The 22,005-nt window shown below is 39.1% G+C and overlaps 1 protein-coding gene across 1 annotated transcript in view; it reads right to left on the bottom strand.

Moving 5' to 3' along the window:
- Window positions 1-8,580: 8,580 nt before the first annotated feature.
- rngtt (RNA guanylyltransferase and 5'-phosphatase) overlaps window positions 8,581-22,005 on the bottom strand; it is a 135,125-nt gene continuing 121,700 nt past the window's right edge. Inside the window, exons 14-16 of the mRNA XM_056247449.1 lie at window positions 16,168-16,234; window positions 10,182-10,305; window positions 8,581-8,874 (exon numbers count right to left, since the gene is read on the bottom strand). Of these exons, the coding sequence (XP_056103424.1) occupies window positions 8,720-8,874; window positions 10,182-10,305; window positions 16,168-16,234 (346 nt within the window). The 3' untranslated portion in view covers window positions 8,581-8,719. The remainder of the gene's footprint in view (window positions 8,875-10,181; window positions 10,306-16,167; window positions 16,235-22,005) is intronic.

Raw genomic sequence — 22,005 nt, 5'->3', positions numbered from 1 at the left:
GTGTGTGTGTGTGTGTGTGTGTGTGTGTGTGTGTGTGTGTGTGTGTGTGTGTGTGTGGCAAAATGGAAAAATAGCCTGTGGCACCGGAGCAAGACAGAATCTTACGGGACAGGGACTGAACATCCATGTAGACGTCTACCTGCGGGACCAGGACCAAATATGATATATAAAAACTCCAATCCAGTCCAGTTCCAATCTATGTCGCACACAAAGTGGTCCAAATGTTAAGTGTATTGGCTCCATAGTTTTGGCGGTGCATCTGTAAAGTGGGATTGGCTCGTCCCTGCAGTCCGACATTCAGAACAGCATTGATGTTTTGAGAGTTGATGAGCTGGAAGAGCATGATCAATAAGTCAAGGCTATGAAGTCTTGAGATGCTTTTATACGTCCCATCTCATCCGGCATTATAACCGACTTGAGTGCTCAAAGGGAATGTGCCAAATCTCTAAATTACAGGGGTGCCAATGAGCTAAATGTTCTTTCACATAAGAACGTTCTGATGAGAACATGTTTACATCACAGCAAGGCTATATTCCTCGCATTCAATCAGACTGACGCATTGTCTCTTTTGTTCATCGTTGCCTTGAATCTCGTAGATGGACTTCTTTTGTCTGTGCCTGGCTTGTGAGCGTTTCCTCGCCAAACAAAGAAAACCTGAAGCAGGAGTCGTCTAAACTGCCGACGATTACCAGAGCAGATACAATATGTGCTCAGACGTGATGAGCTGTGTATGGAGAAAGAGTCCTGTCTCAGCCCATCTGCCTCTCACCTACTGCGCTGCAATCCTGTCCAACGCTGAGCACATGACTCTCCAAAGCCATTTCTCTCGCCCTCTTAATGGAAAATACATAAACGCCATGACAAAAACCATCCCATACTTGCTGTCATGGCAACAAGGCTGTTATTAATGAGAGGATGTTCCTTCATCTTCATACCAAACGTCTGGGAATGAGATGGGAACTGTGTCTCATAATGATGTGAAGATGCTTTACAAATCCCTTAATCACACACACACGCAGACATTAATGACAAATAATAACACACCTGTCGGCACATTCACTCTCTCCTTCTCTCAAGCACACACATGACGAATGACTGAAGGTTTGTTGAGGACTGCAGGTTTGCCTTAGAGCAGGGGTTGTCCTGTCCTCTTGCCCAGCTCCAAATATTAAAATGCACAATCTGTATAATAGCGTTCAGTAGTAACATCAAAACTACAGTATGTACCATGTTAAAATACACCTTGAAGCAAGATATTTTATATGTCAGAATCCAGAGTTCTCTCCAGTTGAAACGCTGCACTGTAAAAAATATTTTAGCAATTTTTTGAAATTTTATTTCAACTTATTTTTTTTTTGTGTAGAGATAACTAGATTGTCCAGACAACAAGAAATTTTAAGTTTTCTTGTCCTCAACTTATCGAACTAAGTTAGTTAAACTAATAAAAAAAACATGCAAAAAGATAAAAACAAAATAATGAGTTAAGTTTTTTTTACAGTGTGGCTTTATTCTGTTGTAAATAAAACAAAGATTATTGGAGTGTTTTTTCATGTTATATTCAATGTGTTACAGGCTGTTTCTTTGTAATATGTGTGAGTGAAAATTGATTTAAAGCCCTTTTCTTTCAGGGAAGGAAAACGTCCAGACAAAACGTCTATTCTCTTCCTCCATGTGGAATAAAGTGAATGTAGAAAAGACAAGTGAGAACTTGAGATTGACACTTTCACAGGAACGCGTTCAGTGGACCCATCCATCACACACACACACACACACACACACACACACACACACACACACACACACACACACACACACACACACACACACACACACACACACACACACACACACACACACACACTCTGGTGAGACGGGCCTTAAACACTCTCCAGTCCATGATAGGAAACCATATGGAAAAGATAATTGAGGGCAATATTATATGTGTTTTGCAGTCTTGTGGATGATAGTCACGTCAAATAAATCATGACTATGAGACTATAACCTTTTTTATTATTATTTGCAAATTTCATTTTTTTTAACTAAATAAAAGGTACTGTAAACATTGTTGTTGTTGTTTTTAATGTTACACACAAAATGTCCCTAAACCCGGATTGATATCACATTAAGGGACACCTCCATTTCCCCCTCATCTCAGAGGAATAGTTTATTGTTCAGATGGTGTATTGTTCAAGACATTGATCTCAGCTCAAACTCTTAGCCCTTGTGTTAGGCTAAAAAATCTGGGTAAGATCATTATGGTTGGTGTCAATTTGACTGTCACGGTTTAGTTTGAGTTTCATGAATTTTTAGTTTGTTTCTCTTCACTGTCCTGTTCAAGTTTCCCACTGTATTCCCGGATATATTCGATGAACCGCCAGAGCTGTTCATTATTGAGTTCATTATCTTGTGTATTTGAGTTCCTCGTGGGTTTCTGTATTGTTGGTGTCTCGTGTTGTTTGCTCTAGTTCAATAAACCTTGTTTTTATTTTGAACCACTTAATCTGCCTTCCTCATCACCATTGGACTTGAATTGTGACATTGACCTTAATTGGATTATGTACAATTCACCAAAAATCACACTATGAAAAACAATTTTATTTAAAAAAAAAAAGCAGGAAAAAAAAATCAAAAATGAATAAACATAAAAACATGATTTATAGTTGTATTTAACAACTTGTTTTTATATTTATATACAGGATGTGGAAAAGCACTTCTATGTGTTTTCCTGAAGCTCAAAACAGCATCGTGGAAAAACTTTTTTTTTTAATGGATATTCCACAAGACATCAGTGTCATCACTTCACAGGCATGTTCATGACCTCTCAATGGCTCTCATTCATGAAACACGAGCAGAACGATTTTTTGTGTAAATCGTGTGTAAAGTGGTCCTGGTGTAAATTTTCGGATTCATTAAAATGTTCGTATTTTCCAAATGTTAGTTGGTAGGAGAGAAATCTACACCTGCTCCCAGCCACGCGTAAATAGTGCGTTTAACATCCGAACGTTTTGCTCATTAATAACTAAGGCTGCATTTTAATTCACCTTAATCGGGTACATATTTACACAGCATTTAAAAAAAATATTATATATAGTAATTACATACGGTTTTTCTTTTCACTTCTGGGACTGTTTGACTAACAGATGAAACTCCAGTAACTGCATCTGTAATATGCTGCAAGCTTGCTTTCTTTAGGACCTGATACGCCACTATGTAGCCAACGCTTGAAAATAAAATGTGGTGTTTTGAACGAACTTCTGATAATAAAACTTTGATTTCTGCATCTGAGAAATTTTTCTTTTTCATTCGCTTTTGAGAAGACATGTTGAAATCCTTCGTTTGGTGTCATAATATGATGCCCATATATAGTTGTCAGTCGGATTCAATGGGCGGGATTTATGGTAATTGAGAATGAGCGTGCACGCGCGCGTCCCATTTACGACTGATTGGAATTCATTAACACACACACACACACACATTTCACTATCACGTCTGACGTTTACGAAGTATTTGTGAATCAGGAGATGAGTTTTCGGGAAGGTCTCTTTACGCACAAATCACTCTCATATTTAGGCCTACTCGTATATTTACGAATGTTTCATGAATGAGACCCATTGAGAGTCATGAACAAAAGAACAAAATTGTCATGAGTCATCTCAACAAAAAAGTTTTAACCAAAAACAGAATAGGTTAACCTCCATCTTCTCTACAGTATGTGGTTTATTTCCTACGGGATAGACCTTTTCAAATTTAAGTAAAGCCGGGTTCACACTACAATTTATTTGAGTCCTTTTATGATTGTTGCTTGTCACACTGTACGAACATGACTCCAGCTGTAAGACATGTCACTGTACACTCTTAAAAATAAAGCTTTTATTGGCAATGACGGTTCCCTGAAGAACCTTTAACATCCATGGTATCTTTCCATTAGACAGAACGTGCTTGATAGTGGGAAAAGGTTCCTTAGGTTATTAAAAATGTTCTTCACAAAAAGAAAAAATGGTTCTTTTAAGGATGCTTAAGTCATTCTAACTTTAATTGACTTTAAAATGATTTGAATCTTTAAACTTGAAAACACACCGTTGGAAATTGCGTAACTTATTTTGATGAGTTAAAGCAATGCAAAATCATATGTTGCCAACTTTTGATCATATGATATTTTTACAGTGCACTTCTCAGCATTTGTTAACTCTGATCGCAATAGTCATTAATCGGCTTTCCACGAACATGTCAAACTAGTGATCAAACACTACAGACTCTGGCCTGGGATCAGACGAATCTTTTAGGATTCACGAAATCGTGGCTAAAACACGCGGTGTGAACACGACTTAAAGCATTGGTTACTGGTGACATTTGAAACGCTCCACAGTCTCATGCTATGTCTGCTGTGTGGACAGTAAAAAAAGATTTTTGAGTGAATTAAATGCTAAAAAAGCATTTTAATGCCATCACTTTTAGCTTATATATGACATAGCATGTGTTGTACAAATAAATGAATTGAATGCACTACAGTGTCACACACCATTACACACATGAATTTATGTTGTACTGTACCTAAATTATAGCACGAATGAATGAATATGGACCATATATATATATATTTTTTTTTTTGAGGTGCACAGCTCCACTCATTTCTCCATGTGGACGTTTTTCTCACCTCTCACAGCAGCAAGAACGTGTTTGTCCTTGAGTAGTTTTGAAAGCACGGTTTATTAAAGTTCACAGCGACCGCAGAGCATCTGTTTCTCGACTCGCTGCACTTGTTTTTCATGATGAAGAATCTCCTCTCCATGTGGCCCGGGGTCGAGCTGAACGTGGAGGAGATCTAGATGCTGTTCCTCCATCCGTCACACGCCGTCACCAGCATCCGTGCAACATACCAGTCAGTGTTACAGCTCACACACACTCACTGTCAGTCTGTCAGCAAAATATCATTCTGCCCGGCCAAAAAAAGTCACTGTTGGGTTTTAAATGGGCAAATGCTGAAGAGTCTCTGACTGGATCATTATTGCTGTGATTATGATGTCTCCAGCATGTTTGGCATCAGTTCTTCTAACACTGATTGATGGAGTGTGTAGCTCTTCTTTTCTTAAACAACCATGTATGAAACGCATCATGATCATATTCCAGGATGACAACATGAAGATTAACCCGGCTCAGATTGTGAAAGGATGGTTGTGAGGAGCTTGAAGATGAAGAATCATTTCCACACATGAACTGATGCTCCTCTGAGTCCAGATCTTAAACTCAGGGAAAGTCTTCAGGATGTGCTGGACTTTACAGAGAGCTGGACTCTTGCACTGACAATACAAGATCTTCACCAAACACTGATGCTCCTCTAGATGGACATAAATGTTGTGATGTTATTTCCATCAAGAGGATCATCAAATTTTTAACGGTAAAAGAGGGTTTGAGAAGCTGTTAGTGGCCCTTAGTATCCTTTAATACAAACACAGCAAAAAAAATTATTTAATATACAGTACTTGATAACACTGGCAAAACAAAAGATAGTTTAGTGATATTTCAATATCCAAAGTGTGATCCTTCAGACAGTGTATGGATACACACACACACACATACACACACAATCCACAAGCAAAGAGAACATATGAGTCAGATGTGTTCGAAGATCCCCTGTTTCGTAATTCTTTGCGGATGTCAGATATGACACTGAGCGCAGGAAACATTGACATCAGTGTTAAAGTGTCTGAATCTATGAAGATGCGAGGACAGAAACGCATGTGAGCTTGAGCTGCTCAGCCGCAGTGCATGATGGGGGTTTACTGGAGAGCTCATCCGCTGTAATACAGCCGGAGACTCAGATGAGCTGTGCACAATGCAGCCATTATTTTAGCAACATGCATAATGTGCAGATTATCTGTACACTCAGAAGAAAAAGCGTCTATAGAGTCTTTAGGGGTTTCCATGGGATCATTTTATGGATTTAGTTTTAGTTCATTTTTAATTTTGTATTATATTTGATAAATTAAGCTCATAATGAATCACTATTTATCACTACACAAAACAAATAAAAAAATAAGAGTTATGCAGTCATTTTGATTTTAGACATTTCTCCTTACCTTTTTGACATAAAGGGTTCTTTAACATTGAGTCAAGAACCCATAGGGTATCCCACAATGCAATGGGCTCAACTCAACCTTTCATTTTCAGCATTACAAATGAAAGCAATTTTAGATGCAATTTGAACATCTCTGACTAATTATTTCAGTCTTTTTTAAAATTGTAATAATGCAAAATACTTTTTATTCCAGATGATATAAAAGATTATTTTCAGATTATATAAAAAATCCTGCTTTCCCTGTTGTGTTCAGTTGGTAACACTTTATATTACAGTGTCCTTGTTAACCCTGTAAGTACAAGATGGTGATTAATATTACTCAGTTCTTGAATGTATAATTACACTGTAACAAGCTCACTTTAAAGTGTATCCGAAATGTGGAAGAGGACTTCTTTTCTGCCCTTGGATTCACATGATGCACATCTCATCAGAGTCATCCATGACAATCATTGTCACACAGCATTTCACAAACATGCAGTTTCGACAGCAAACGGCACTATCTCCACTCTGTCTTCAAATATCTCATTTGCAGTTAGTCAGTATTGTGTTTAACATTTTTCAACGCTTGATTTAAATTTAAATTGTTCCCACTCGTACTTTCGAGAAAATAAACTAAACGTCACACGGCCAACTCGTGTTTGTGAAACGTGGCCGCGAGCGCAGGCTTCACCTTCCTCTTCCTCTACACGCGGAGTCACTGCCTGCACTTATTCCTTCATTCTTCAGTTGTTGTGCTGGTGTGGGAGTTTGCTGTAAGTCTGTGGAAGTTGCGACCTCAGGCTACTTAACATGTATTTGCACTTGAATGAAAGAAGCACACATGGACATTTCAGAACTACGCTTATTTTTATATTTTTTTTGCTTTAACAGAAACATGTCTTTGTATCCAAATTTGTCACGCATGAACCCCTTTATTTCTTAGTATTTTTTGCAATCCCTAATTATTTAGTGAAACTATCATAAATGGAATATGATCACTTCTTAAAGACAGATTGTTTTATGTTTTAATTAGACGATTTAATGAGAAAAAACTTGCATTATTAATGACATTCTGAAAGTAGCAGCTTATATCTGTTGATTTGGTAGAAGTTCATTTTTCAAAGTCAAGAGTTGTCACATGACTGAAGGTCGTTTATTCAAAAAAGATTGGCCATGTATCCCTGTGTTGATGCTTCTTTTTTTTTTAAAAACTATTTGACTGCAATAATTATTGTCAAAAAACCCTCATACCATATAGTAAGTACATGTTGTTGAATATTACTCAGTACTTTCAGTGTAATCACACTTAAACAAGGACATAAGCAAGTTATTACATTACAAAGTCTACAAAGATTTTTGTCCCTTTTGTCACTAAAATAACCAGAGACATTTATTAATGACCAGAGACATTTATTAATAGGGTCAGTTTTGATTTCATGAACGTCTCTGCTCTGCATTCCTCTACATCACCCAGATGCTGCTCGTCTTCATTCTCATCATGAGCGCTATGAGGAATCATAAATCCATCAGAAGTGCAATATGTGCTGCAATCACGGTCTAATCACCTCAGCATGCAGATGAGCTCAACACAGCCTCGTAGTGTCGCGTTTCTTCATCTGTCTTATGAGGAAACAATCGTAGAAGCGAGGAAGACGTGAATGTCAGGTGTGACTCACTCCTCCAGAGACGGGGATAATGTCAGCTCTTCTCAGACGTGTGGATCGGCTCTTTGCACACCAGGTTTCAATATTGTAAACACTATGAGATGTGTGAGAGCAATAAAGAATGCCATCAACTTTAGCTGTGACAGGTCAATTACGAGTGACAACCGCTGAGATGTTCACACATGACAAGAACAAGAATTGCGACAAATCCAATGTTGAGTTCAGCTAAAATGATCTCGTGTCATATGACCTAGAATCAATACGGACACGAGACACAACTGGTTTCAATCAGTTGTTTGAAACGTACCCATTTCAACTGAGCAGAAATATTGTGTATCAATCCGTTGTATGTAATGCATTGTATGTGAAGGTATTGGAACCTGGCAATCTTTATTTTTGGATTTATTGCTTTAATATTTTTTTTTATTCTCCAAAACAATGAGCCAAAAGATCCAGGAAAACTTAAATACACCTGGCATTTTTTAAGAAACAAAACCTGAGAAAAAAAGGGGTTGGGGCGACATTTTCAAATGAGCAAAATGACATACAAAACACTCATGATCCTATGCTTCACTGATGCTTTACAGGTCTGGGGAAATGTCCACAGTGTTTTCAGTGTTTCAGGTCTGAATCTAGACAATCAAGCACACTTTACGGTTCTGTTCAGTAAAAAAAGCAGCTGCAGAACAAAACAATGCAGAGAGAAGGAGCGCCTGTAACAAATACAGAACATAAAAAAGAAAAACAATGCAATTCATTTGAATTTTTATTCTTTTAAATAAGAACGTGCCTCGGCACTCAATGTTGAAACAAGCTCTCTCAACAGTGTCTTTAAATAGATCGTCAACATCACCAAGATCAGAAGCCAAAGTCAGGCCAAAAAACACAACGTTCTGCAAAAGTCTCTCCTCTTGCGGCGTGGACCGGCAGAGCTGCGGAACATTTTGGGAATAAAAAAATATCAAACTGGTAGAGTTGTGTCCCGCGGGATGACGCTGCGCTACTGCGGGATGCTGTGGTTGGCTCTCTTCGGGGGCGGGGGGGGCATCAGCTCGGAGTCGGCCGGGTGCTTGCGGGCCTGCATCTGAGCGCACCGGTCCAGGAACTCGAAGAGAATCTGCTTTGTGACGGGGTGTTGGATGCTGTTGCACACAGCTGGAGGGACAACAGGACACAGGTAAAAACAACCAACCACACTGGGCTTTCAGCAGAGTTTGCCTCAAAGATTCTGGCTGAGCAAGTGGAGCTGTCAACTGGTTCATAGCTAGCTATATGAATAACAACCTTTGGTTTAATGGTGCAAACAATCCATCCAACTCTGTTGAGATGGTCCTCACTGCAGAACACGAAATCCAGGGGGAGGAGTTGGATCCAGATCCAACTCCTCCCACCTTACATATACCTAAACCTACCCATCTCCACCCCCTGATCCCTAACCCCACCCCTAATCCTACCCATCTCCACCCCCTGATCCCTAACCCCACCCCTAATCCTACCCATCTCCACCCCCTGATCCCTAACCCCACCCCTAATCCTACCCATCTCCGCCCCCTGATCCCTAACCCCACCCCTAATCCTACCCATCTCCACCCCCTGATCCCTAACCCCACCCCTAATCCTACCCATCTCCACCCCCTGATCCCTAACCCCACCCCTAATCCTACCCATCTCCGCCCCCTGATCCCTAACCCCACCCCTAATCCTACCCATCTCCGCCCCCTGATCCCTAACCCCACCCCTAATCCTACCCATCTCCACCCCTTAGATCTGGATCCAACTCCGCCCCCTGGATCTCATGTACTGCAATGAGGTGCTACTGACTCTGTTATATTGCATGGCTTGCGAGTACAGTTAAACCAAAAATGATTCAGACACCAGATATAATTTTTTAAATATTTTTTTACTAGTGGGTGCAGGACACTATAGTTCATTTATGTAAGTGAGGATAACAAAATAAAGTAAACTGTGACATTATACCCAAATATTCTTCATACAGTGACTACCAGTAAAATTAATAAGAATTTGGGACCAAAAATTATTCAGACACTTTGACTTGACCATGTTTTGCTGAAGTGTTTTTTCTATAATTGCTAATGCACCTTTTTACACCACAGAGTGAACAACATGAAGCATTGCTTGGTAATCGGTTGAGCTAAACTGATATTATCTAATTGTGTAGTTAAATTTAACAGCTGACAGATATTCAACCTTATTAATCTGTGAGATAGTCTAACAGAAGGACCAGTGAAATATCAACTGATTTGATAACTGAGTTCTTGTCATAATTTATTACCATTTTCTAAACTATAGCGAATACACTGTGATAATGTGAGAAATGTTGAAGGTGTCTGAATACATCAAGGTTTGACTGCACTTCTAGCTTTAAGAGTATGGTTTCATCTAGTCAGCGGATCAAAACCTGAGCTTGACCCTGGCTAGAGTTTAACACGTGTGAATCTTACCCATGGCTGTGTCATATGAGTTGGGGAAGCTCTTGTCAACCCTCTGCCGCATGAACACCCAGGTGTTATTGACAAACGTGCACTCGATTATTTTATTATCGTACTGTTTCAGGTCCTTTGATATCTGAAGCAAAAAAACAATTTTGAGAAAGAGATTACACAGTTGCATCATTCAAACCGAAAAGCATCCTTGTAAACATATACAAACCACATTGTTGAAGAGTTCATATTATATTTTAGATTTTTTTGTAATTTTATTCAAAGTGAAAGTAGAGAGATGAATAAAACCGTTTTTTCAGCCAAGCTTTTGAGAAGATGGCATTGGCCGAAAACCCCCGATTAACACAGGGGCGTCCGATCCTCCTCCTGAAGGGCTCCAGTTTACAGTTTAGCTTCAGCAGCAATTAAAGGGGTGGCTGATTATGATTTCACTTTTCTAACTTTAGTCAGTGTGTAATGTTGCTGTTTGAGCATAAACAACATCTGCAAAGTTACGACGCTCACAGTTCAAAGCAAAGGGAGATTCTCTTTTACAGAAATCGTTTATTAAGGACTACAACAAACGGCTGGAGACTACACGAAATATGCTAATCAATGACTTGAAGATAGTTAACTCCACATGAGCAAAATACATTCATCAACTAACCATTCAGAAACGTTGTCACTTCTTCTTGAGTCTCTCCATCTTTGCCCGACTCCGTTTTGAACATAAAAGACTAAAAGTTTTTGAAATTTTCAACACACACACACACACACACACACACACACACACACACACACACACACACACACACACACACACACACACACACACACACACACACACACACACACACACACACACACACACACACACACACACACAAGCTCTTGAAGCTCCGCCCTCTGTGCCGGGAGCAGCACCTCATTTGCATTTAAAGGGACACACACAAAAATGCTCACCCTCCAAAAAAGTGACAATTTTAACATAAAAAAATATCTGTGGGATATCACATGATTTCACATACACACTCTGGGGACATCAGAGACTTATTTTACATCTTGTGAAAAGGGCAGTTTACCACCCCTTTAAACACACCTGAACCAGCTAATCAAGGGCTTCGGGATCACAAGACACTTTCAGGAAGTTGTGTTGGGGCAAGTTGAGTCAGGCTTTGCAGCATGTCGGACCTCCAGGTGCAGGTTTGAACACCCCTGGATTGGTAAGTGCATCATTTGACTTCATTAAGTTGTATTGCATCTGTTAAAAAAGTTTATTTGTTGACCACTACAAGAAATGAAGCAGGAGAGGGAATCAGCGTCGGGACACGAAACTGGACTGATAAAAATCTTCAGTCTCTGCAGCTCGCCTGCTAACCAACAACCAAATTGTTGACACTTTTTGTAGTTTGTAAAGTAAGTGCCGACGCGTGATGTGTAATTACTGCCACAACACAGATGTCTCAATACATGACAGTTTCACAAAGGCCTTAAGAAAACAGGAGCGTGTTTGGCCCAAGTAAGTGAGAGAAAGGAATATCTGAAAGATAAAGAGACTCGATCCTCAGTAAAGCGTGGCAGGTTGGTGTGTGGAGGAGGACGTGAGCTGGCAGTAAAGCCGCCCCCTTCTGGGCCTGTTGGCATGATGGGATGAGTAAATATCCTCAGCATCCAACAGTGAAGGGCATCTGTGAGCACAGAGGGGGAGCTGAAGATTGCAGGACTGACATTCACACACAACAATATTCAAAGATCAATTAACCTTTGGTTGTACGGTACCTATTCTCGCATCAGACACGTCCTGCCTTGCCGCCGCTGAGAGAACGCAAACACGGGCAACTTAACAGTCTCCGGCTTGGCTTCACAGAGCCAAATATGAGAGAGGCGTCTGGCCAAAGATTCAGTGCACGCTTTCACACACCACACAACTACACACGCACAGCGGTGGCGGAGATCCAGAGATGTTGTTCGGCTTTCGTCTGGCACAGAACATGATGCTCCCGTTAGTTTTGGATGGGACCATCATGACACCCCGGTCACCCTCTTGAAGTCCTGGCAGGCATTTACAAACACCACACGGTGCCGAAAGCAGCCAAATCCACTCCATTACAGCTAAAGCCGACAATAAAAAAGTAAATTAATTTAATGAAAGTAACAGTCGGGGGCATCACAGCTCCTCTGACCACATTTTGGCAAACCATCATTACATTTTAAGAGTGCAAACAAAACACGGTTGCGTCGACAACATGCAAATACTACGACTCCTGCCTATTCACCAACCAATCAGGTGTGACTATCACATAATTCATATTCATGAGTCAAGCATTTTGACATGGTTCATATACCCCTTTTTAAGAGAACCAATAACTGTGACGAGATTGTTAAAACGATCTCTTTAAATAGCAGGTCCATTAGAGACGCAACTGCGACTCCAGTTCAGATGTGCTCAGTCTTGTGGAAATCAAATTATTTGGGATGCTCTACATCAGACTTGACTTGGACTCATGAACAAAACTCTATATATAACAAGGAGAAATGGCTATTTTCTTGAAACTGGGTGCCACAGCTCGGATAAGGAGTCTTTTGTGCACTTTTTTCATGCATGATAATGCGTCCGTTTCAGTGGCGAGGCCAGAAGTCCCCACCAGGGAGGACCTCGCTGAAATAAAGTGGACCTCTATTCTCTGCCTCCTCTCAGATTTCATTATTGAGTGAGATTCGAATACAATGAATATTTCTTTAGCATTTATAAACGACATTTGCTTGTATTATACAGCACAATGTACAGCTGCACAATTAATCGTAGGCTACAATAACAGCACAAATAAGATCACTTTACCAGGTGTTAAACAGGACTGTTCCCAGCATGCACCGCGGCAAGAGTAAACCATGTGCTGTTGGCTGCAGCTCTATCCTTAAAAATTGATTGTTGAATGTCAGTCTAAAGCCCTATTCAGACGGCAATTGTTTCTCATGTGGACGTCCGTAAAAATAAATGAGCAATTCGCCTCAGTTATAAAACTCATTCATTCAGATCCACGATGCAGGAGCAAGTTTTATATACAAGTCTTGTATTTTATCTCAAAATAAATGAGGATATTAGTGGAAATGAAGTTAAAACAGCCTCTTATTTACAAATATTGGTTTATATTTTTAATGTATATAATTGCTGCTATAATAATGGCCCATTTCAAATGTTTACATGCTCCTTTGAGCGGTGATGAAATATTCTTCTTGCAAATACTTTCTTGGATTTCAGTAATTAAAGTGTAGGCTTGATACTTGAAATGCATCCAAATTACAGTGAAGCGCAACCGTTATCGTACGGTGGTCAGCAGTGGCACAAAGGATTTAAACAGCTTGATCTCTTCTTGTAAACTCAGAGATTCAGACAGCAATTAAATCACAACACAACCTTGGTTTTGTCAAATAACCAGTAGGTAATTCGGCCGGGGAGTTTTGCGCAGGCGGTGGGAGAAAAACACTGATATTCTGGTTTCGGACGGCAATGATATCACAGACTAGCCCCTGTAAATGTTGAAAATACTATACGACCCCGTGAGAAACAGGCAGCACAGGGCTATAGTGTGTGTTGAATGTTAAGGATGCTACGTGCTAACTGAGATACCGTGGTCTACTCTGCTCATCATCATTTCTTCTGCAGAGTCTCTTTACCCACAGCTCACAAGGAAAAATATACTTGCTGTTACTGTGTGGTTTTCTTTTTGCGTGATTATTTCACTCAAACTGTGAAACAATTATTCGTCAGGATCAGTGGACAATGTAGCCAGCCACGACTAATAGAAGTAGTGGTCACGTTTACACGCGCGAAATAAAATATGAAATGACATGAATGTTAAAGGAAGGTAGAGACACAGTCAGCAGCTCCTCGTACGTGGTTCAGAGAGAAGGAAACAAATCAGTTATGAATGAACAAATACCAGTTACCATAGTTAACCATTCATTTACTATTAAGTGTGCATTTTAGAAAAAAGAAAAAAAAAGCCTAAATGTTTTTTAATGGGTTTCTTGCCAGGTGAAGAAAATAATAAACTATTTTCAAAAAAGAAACTAGACTTGGATTGAGACAAACACTTGAGATTTGTGAACATAGACATCTGACAAAACAATGGTCTTTATGTTAAGTTAAAGTTTATGGGAGAATCAACTCACAACTGATTCCAATAGAGTTGGCATTAGCATGTTGTTAACTCTGTAATTTAACAACTATAACCATAACCATCAGGTGAAACAATCCTTGATTGTTTCTACACTAAATGAATGCTTTTATAATCAGTGCTTCTCTCACTTCATCTTCCATCCCTCTCTCTCCTTTTTATTATTATTCATGGAAAATACAGTAAAATGTGTCAAATTTAGCCAGGATGGCTACTGTTCGTCTGTAGTCCTTGGGCAGGTTAAAGGATTAGTTCACCTCAAATTGAAAATTTCCTGATAATTGACTCACCCGAATGCCATCCAAGATATCCATGTCTTTCGTTCCTTAGTGGAATAGAAAATACGTTTTTTGAGGAAAACATTTCTGGATTTTTCTTCGAATAATGGACTTCAATGGCAAACAACGTTTTGAAGTCCAAATCAGTGCAGTTTCAAAGGGCTATGAAGAGCTTCAACCGGCTGTGCACGATCAGCTGAGGAAGAGGGTCTTATCTAGCCAAACCATCGCTCATTTTCCAAAAAACGTATTTTCTCTTCCACTAAGGAAAGAAAGACATGGATATCTTGGATGGCATTGGGGTGAGTCAATTATCAGGAAATTTTCATTTTGAGGTGAACTAATCCTTTAATGCAAAAAGATTGCATTATACAAATACAAAACTATTACACTAAAATCCCTATAAATGTTACATTTTTGATTTGACAACAACCAATTTTTCTAATTTCTAGAGAAACCACAATGATATATAAGATATTTTGAATCCTCTGAAAGTACTTCTTCACCCGCTCTCTTAATGTACTCCTTGAATACGGGTTGATCAAAAATCTTAAAAACATCACTGGATCAGCTAATTTAATGAAGTGTTCCCAGTAGCTAACGGCTTAAGAGCTTGTTTATAGACACTTTCATGAGGCTTAAAGCGTTAGTTTACCCAAACTCTGAAAATCCTTTACTCACCCTTAAGTCATTCCAAACCCATAAGACTTTAGAAACACAAACGAAGGTCTTTTCAATTAAAGCTGAAATGTTTCTGTCACTCCATTTGATAGTCCAGGTAACCAAAACTTAGACGATCCAAAAAGGTCATAAAGATGTCACAAAATGAGTCAATAATAAATGAAGTGGTTTAATCAGTCTTGTGATGCGCAAGAACCAGTGAGGTTTGTTCTGGAGCGACACGCATAAGTCTCCACGTTTACAGATTTGATGAGCACTATGTATCCTTGTTAAGATGTGAATAAAAGACTAAATTAAATCTGTCAATCTCGTCACAAGACATGGAGTAAACATGACATGACACCTTTATATAATTTTCTTTGGATCTTCTAAGTTTTGGTTAACTTGACTTTCAATGAGGGGCAGAAACCTCTCAGGTTTAATTAAAAAGACCTTCATTTGTGTTTCGAAGATTAACCAGTCTTACGAGTCTGAAATTTCCATTTTTGGGTGAACCAACGTTTCTGTACAATATGTTCCATCTTTTACTGAGCTTGCCGCAGTGCATTCTGGGATCACCAGCTCCACTAAGGATATATGTGATGCATCTTAGGTTGTGGTTAAAGGCGGCAGACGTTTGAGGCCTACTTTTCAGAAGTGTTCCCGCACAGAGCGCCCCGATGACATCTCGAGCTGCACTCTGAGTAAGCGGATCAGTGTTTCGGTAAAGACCTCGTGTGTGTGTGACACAATGTTCACCTGTCTGACCCAATTTATTAAAAGCACATCATGTTAAGAACACTTGAAAATGACACGACTATCTTTAGCAGCGCCTGTACTTGCGGTGGGGAGAGAAGGAGTTATCAAAGAAGCAAACAAGGTTTCTCTCACCTTCATTTGTGCAAAGGGCATGTCATAGCTCCCCACGTACAGGAGACCCACCATCTGCGGGATCAGCCTGGAAAAACAGACAAAATAAAGAGCTAAATTAAATTTCACATCCGGACAAGCAAGCGCTGTGATATTCCCAAAGACAGCGTAACTCTGGGAAATAATAGCAGCTCTGCTATGGAGGATGTCCTTCGATACTGCCATTTAATTATCCGGGCTTCATAATAAGTGCCCGGAAGACCTTCACAGTCGGGATTAGGTTCCCAAATAGAGACGCCGAGGGCTTTATGATATGAGGGGGAATGAGTGTTTTTGAGGACAAGGGTTTTAACATCAACATCGAAAATGACTTTGAATGGGATGATGGTAAATGTAGCACTGGCCTGATCGAGTCACTGAAATGAATGCACTGAATGACAGCATATAAATAAATGTCGATTTAACGCGTTTATTTAATTAATTAGTTATGAAAAAAATAACGTGTGAAAATGATTAACGCATTTAACGCGTGCTCCAGACCTATGTACACTACCGTTCAAAAGTTTGGGGTCGGTACGATTTTAAATACTTTTAAAAGAATTCTCTTCTGCTAACCATGGCTGCGCTTATTTGATTAAAAATACAAAAAAAATCAGTTATAGTATTAAATATTATTCCAGCTGTTTTCTGTGTGAATATATAGTAAAGTGTAATTTATTCCTGTGATCAAAGCTGAATTTTCAGCATCACCAGTGTCAGTGTCTTCAGTGTCAAATGATCCTTCACAAATCAGTATAATATGAGGATTTGATGCTCAAGAAACATTTATTATTATTATCAATGTTGAAACAGTTGTTGGTCTGTCAGTTGTACAGTTTTTTTTTTTTTTTTTTGGATTCTTTGATGAATAGGAAGTTCAAAAGAACAGCATTTGTTTGAAATAGAATCTTTTGTAACATTATCAATGTCTTTACTGTCCTTGATAAATAAAAGTATTGATTTCTTTCCTCCAAAAAATAAAAATAAAATTCTCACTGACCCCAAACTTTTGAACGGTAGTGTAGGTCATCTCACATTTCATACGGCTGATTGGTGACGCACATTATGCGGGGCAACACCTCACTGCATGACAGAGCCTATAATGCAGTTATATGCACCTACAATTCAAGATATCGGGGCAAATATGCATCTGTATGAGCTTTTCTCATATTTATATCATATGATATAGGCAAGTTAAGCAATATCACACAAGTGCTGTTTTTGTTCCGAATAGCAAGATACTGATTTTATACAACAGTTTAATAAATAATAAAGTTAAAGGGTTAGTTCACCCAAAAATGAAAACTCTGTCAGTAATTACTCTCCCTCATGTTGTTCCGACCCCGTAAGACTTTCGTTCATCTTCAGGACACAAATTAAGATATTTCTGATTAAATCTGAGAGCTGGATCACTCCTCCATAGGCTTCTTAAGGGATCGAAACTGGCCGGCCCAAAAGTTATTAAAGACATCGTTAAAATAGTCCGAGTGACAACAGTGGCTCAACCTTAAGTTTATCAAGCGACGAGAATAGTTTTTGTGCGCAAAAAACAAACAAAAATAACCCATTAAAGGTAAAGTTGAAAAAAAATATGAAAATTCTGTCATAGTTTACTCACCCTCATGGCCATTGTGGCCTAAAAGTTTGTGTAATAAATTCTATGTTGAATCAAATATAATATTTCTTTCTAAAGCTACTTTTTGTAATGTCTATTTGATTAATTTTATTTGATACGGGAAAAACTCAGTATCATTAAAGAGACTAAAGACTCCAGCTTTGATATTTGACCACGATTTATGATAAAACTAGGTTGCAGTGACATTCATTTCTTAATTTACGTCAGGAGTGCAAAAGAATCAATCTGTAATGTTTGATATTTTGAAAAGAATATCAACACGCATATGAATTCATAAACCGCCTGCTCCAGTTTATTTGTGTCCTATACACTTCTGAACCCAAAGAAACATTTCTACACATTAAACGATAAGCTAATAAACTGCATAAGCTGAATGTAAAATGCTAAATATAACATATTTCAACATCATTATATGACTAAAATCCACATTAGATCGTAATCGGAAGTTAATACAAACATTCAGTGGTGGTTTAAAGTGAGTTTTGAGTAAAAGTGTAATGTTAATATTTAAAAATGGTATTTTGTAGCTCTAAAGCACCCGTCGCGCCAGGAGCTGCTCTATTTCATATCTCATTTGTTTAAAGAATTCACATAAGGTCCCAAGAATATACTTTTTTGTTTGTTTTCTAGAAAGACTTCAGGTAATATGTGGATTAATGTATAGTGGGATGAAAGTGGTGATGATGGGCAAGCATGATGCCAGAATAAAGGCTAATAATGGCTGAATACAGACAAAAGAATAACGCTAAAAGAATAATGAAGATTAAGTGGTTTAAGTGGAAGAGTAAGTGGCAGTGTGTGAAAGGTTCGTCGACTGAGAACAATAGAACAGATCATAGACTGCAAATGGGTGTTTACAGGGCATTTTATTAGCATCTTATCAGCCTTTTCTAAAAACTCACATGACAAGGTCTACAAAATGCTGATATATAATATAAAGTAAAGATATATAATCCTCAGACTTGAAACTTGTGGGATTCACTTTAACTGCGGATATAAGTTGTTATACCACATCCTAATATTTAATAGATTAAAAAATATATATTCATAATATTTTTATTTTTGTTTTTTATGTTTGAGATTATAGCTTATATTATCTTTTGGGGTAATTTCTCAGCTAAATTTGCATAATTAATTCGATAAAAAAATGTAATCGCTTGACAGCCCTAATATATTTAAAGAGAATATGGTTAGAAAGATTTAAAATAATTTTTAAATAAGTCTCTTATGATCACAAAGGCCACATTTAATTGATCAAAACTGCAATAAAACTGTAAAATTGTGAAATGATATTCACTAAAATATAACTTTTCTATTGTAATATACACTAACCTAAAGGATTATTAGGAACACCTGTTCAATTTCTCATTAATGTAATTATCTAATCAACCAATCACATGGCAGTTGCTTCAATGCATTTAGGGGTGTGGTCCTGGCCAAGACAATCTCCTGAACTCCAAACTGAATGTCAGAATGGGAAAGAAAGGTGATTTAAGCAATTTTGAGCGTGGCATGGTTGTTGGTGCCAGACGGGCCGGTCCGAGTATTTTACAATCTGCTCAGTTACTGGGATTTTCACGCACAACCATTTCTAGGGTTTACAAAGAATGGTGTGAAAAGGGAAAAACATCCAGTATGCGGCAGTCCTGTGGGCGAAAATGCCTTGTTGATGCTAGAGGTCAGAGGAGAATGGGCCGACTGATTCAAGCTGATAGAAGAGCAACTTTGACTGAAATAACCACTCGTTACAACCGAGGTATGCAGCAAAGCATTTGTGAAGCCACAACACGCACAACCTTGAGGCGGATGGGCTACAACAGCAGAAGACCCCACCGGGTACCACTCATCTCCACTACAAATAGGAAAAAGAGGCTACAATTTGCAAGAGCTCACCAAAATTGGACAGTTGAAGACTGGAAAAATGTTGCCTGGTCTGATGAGTCTCGATTTCTGTTGAGACATTCAGATGTTAGAGTCAGAATTTGGCGTAAACAGAATGAGAACATGGATCCATCATGCCTTGTTACCACTGTGCAGGCTGGTGGTGGTGGTGTAATGGTGTGGGGGATGTTTTCTTGGCACACTTTAGGCCCCTTAGTGCCAATTGGGCATCGTTTAAATGCCACGGCCTACCTGAGCATTGTTTCTGACCATGTCCATCCCTTTATGGCCACCATGTACCCATCCTCTGATGGCTACTTCCAGCAGGATAATGCACCATGTCACAAAGCTCGAATCATTTCAAATTGGTTTCTTGAACATGACAATGAGTTCACTGTACTAAAATGGCCCCCACAGTCACCAGATCTCAACCCAATAGAGCATCTTTGGGATGTGGTGGAACGGGAGCTTCGTGCCCTGGATGTGCATCCCACAAATCTCCATCAACTGCAAGATGCTATCCTATCAATATGGGCCAACATTTCTAAAGAATGCTTTCAGCACCTTGTTGAATCAATGCCACGTAGAATTAAGGCAGTTCTGAAGGCCAAAGGGGGTCAAACACAGTATTAGTATGGTGTTCCTAATAATCCTTTAGGTGAGTGTATATTAAAATGTAATTTACTCCTGTGATCAAAACTGATGTCACATGATCCTTCAGAAATCACTCTGATATGAGGATCAAGAAACATTCCTGATTATTATTATCAATGATAAAAACATTTCTGCTGTTTAATATTTTGTGGAAAGGAAATTGAAAACTTTGTAACATTTTATATACGGGTGAGAATATTAACATTTAGCTTTGTATATTAACAAACACACACAGATTAATTAATTAAACAGTTGGACTACTTTTGCCTCCCTGACCCATATTTGGACGGGAAACAAACAGAAAAAAAACAGTCAAATGATCAATGATAAAAAATACAACAAAATAAGTATTTTAATGTCTGTATACCACAATCACATATACAATATCTTTGAATTATCCTCATTTGGGGGCTTTTCCCAGCCAATATTAATCTGCATATTGAAAAGCCATAATAAACATCAACCGGACTGCAAATGAAATGATCACATCATACCTGACATCTCATCTGAAAGCTGACGATCTACTCTAAATGATTCATCTGACTGAAAAATGAATAAATGAGGACTGGAAATGGATTCAGAATTAGAATCAATGATCATTGCAAATGTTTTCTGTGTCTTTAATTTGGCTATGAACACTGCAGGCCTGTCCTCTCATCAGCGGCGGTCTATAATGGTCCCAGCTGTTCACACGCACACGCCCACTAAAATGTGTTACCATCCAAAATAGTAGTAAATCACCGGGGAGGAGACCGGATCCAAACCCTGACACTGAGGGCTAAAGAACTGCCTGCCAGTCAAGCTAATGGTGCAGTGTATTTGGAGCATCCCGAAACACCGAGGCTGTTTTTAGCTTCTGTTACTGAGCGCTGGTTCCGTCCCTTTGAAATGCAGATCACCTCACAGCTTTTTGTCAAATAATGAAACTCAATGTAGTTGTTTACATGGCCATTGGAAAGCAACTTCAGTGTGAACCAGACCTCAACATCATCAAGCGACTGATTGTCCACAAAGGCTCACCCGGCTTGTGTGTTTGACGTCCTCTGTCTCTTTCTGCAGGTGTACTTCACACTGGTGTGTCATTACTGTTTCCATAAATGCTGTAGCAATGTGTGAACCAGTGATGGAGTACTCGAGTCCTGGACTCGGACTCGAGTCCTTATTCTCTGGACTCGAGTCCGACTCGAGACTCCATTCTCTGGACTCGTGACTCGACTTGGACTCGCGGACTGATGACTAGTACTTGGACTCGGACTCGAGAATATATAAAATCGGACTTGAGCATTCATCAAATAAATGACGTTGTTTCTGACTAAATAGGTTATAAAAATTTGATATAAGATGTTACACTTTTCCTGTTTCGGGGTCCAAGACCATGATCTATTTTTTCCCTCACAGACACTGCTGCCGCTCGCTCTCTTTGCTTGACAACTCCATTACCTGTGTAGGCCTATATAATTTCGACTCAGACTCGAACACGGGACTCGAGACTCGACTCGGACTTGAACTCAGGTAATGGTGACTCGACTTGGACTCGACTCGGACTCTTCTTTGGTGACTCGGACTTGAACACTGGGACTCGAGACTCGACTCGGACTTGAACTCAGGTAATGGTGACTCGACTTGGACTCGACTCGGACTCTTCTTTG

Source organism: Rhinichthys klamathensis, unplaced genomic scaffold (assembly GCF_029890125.1).
Source record: "Rhinichthys klamathensis goyatoka isolate OS25496 unplaced genomic scaffold, OSU_Roscu_1.1 h1tg000001l_1, whole genome shotgun sequence".
In the NCBI taxonomy this organism is placed as follows: domain Eukaryota; kingdom Metazoa; phylum Chordata; class Actinopteri; order Cypriniformes; family Leuciscidae; genus Rhinichthys; species Rhinichthys klamathensis.
Note: the sequence above shows the minus strand (reverse complement) of the source record. Positions and strands in the feature narration are given on the sequence as shown.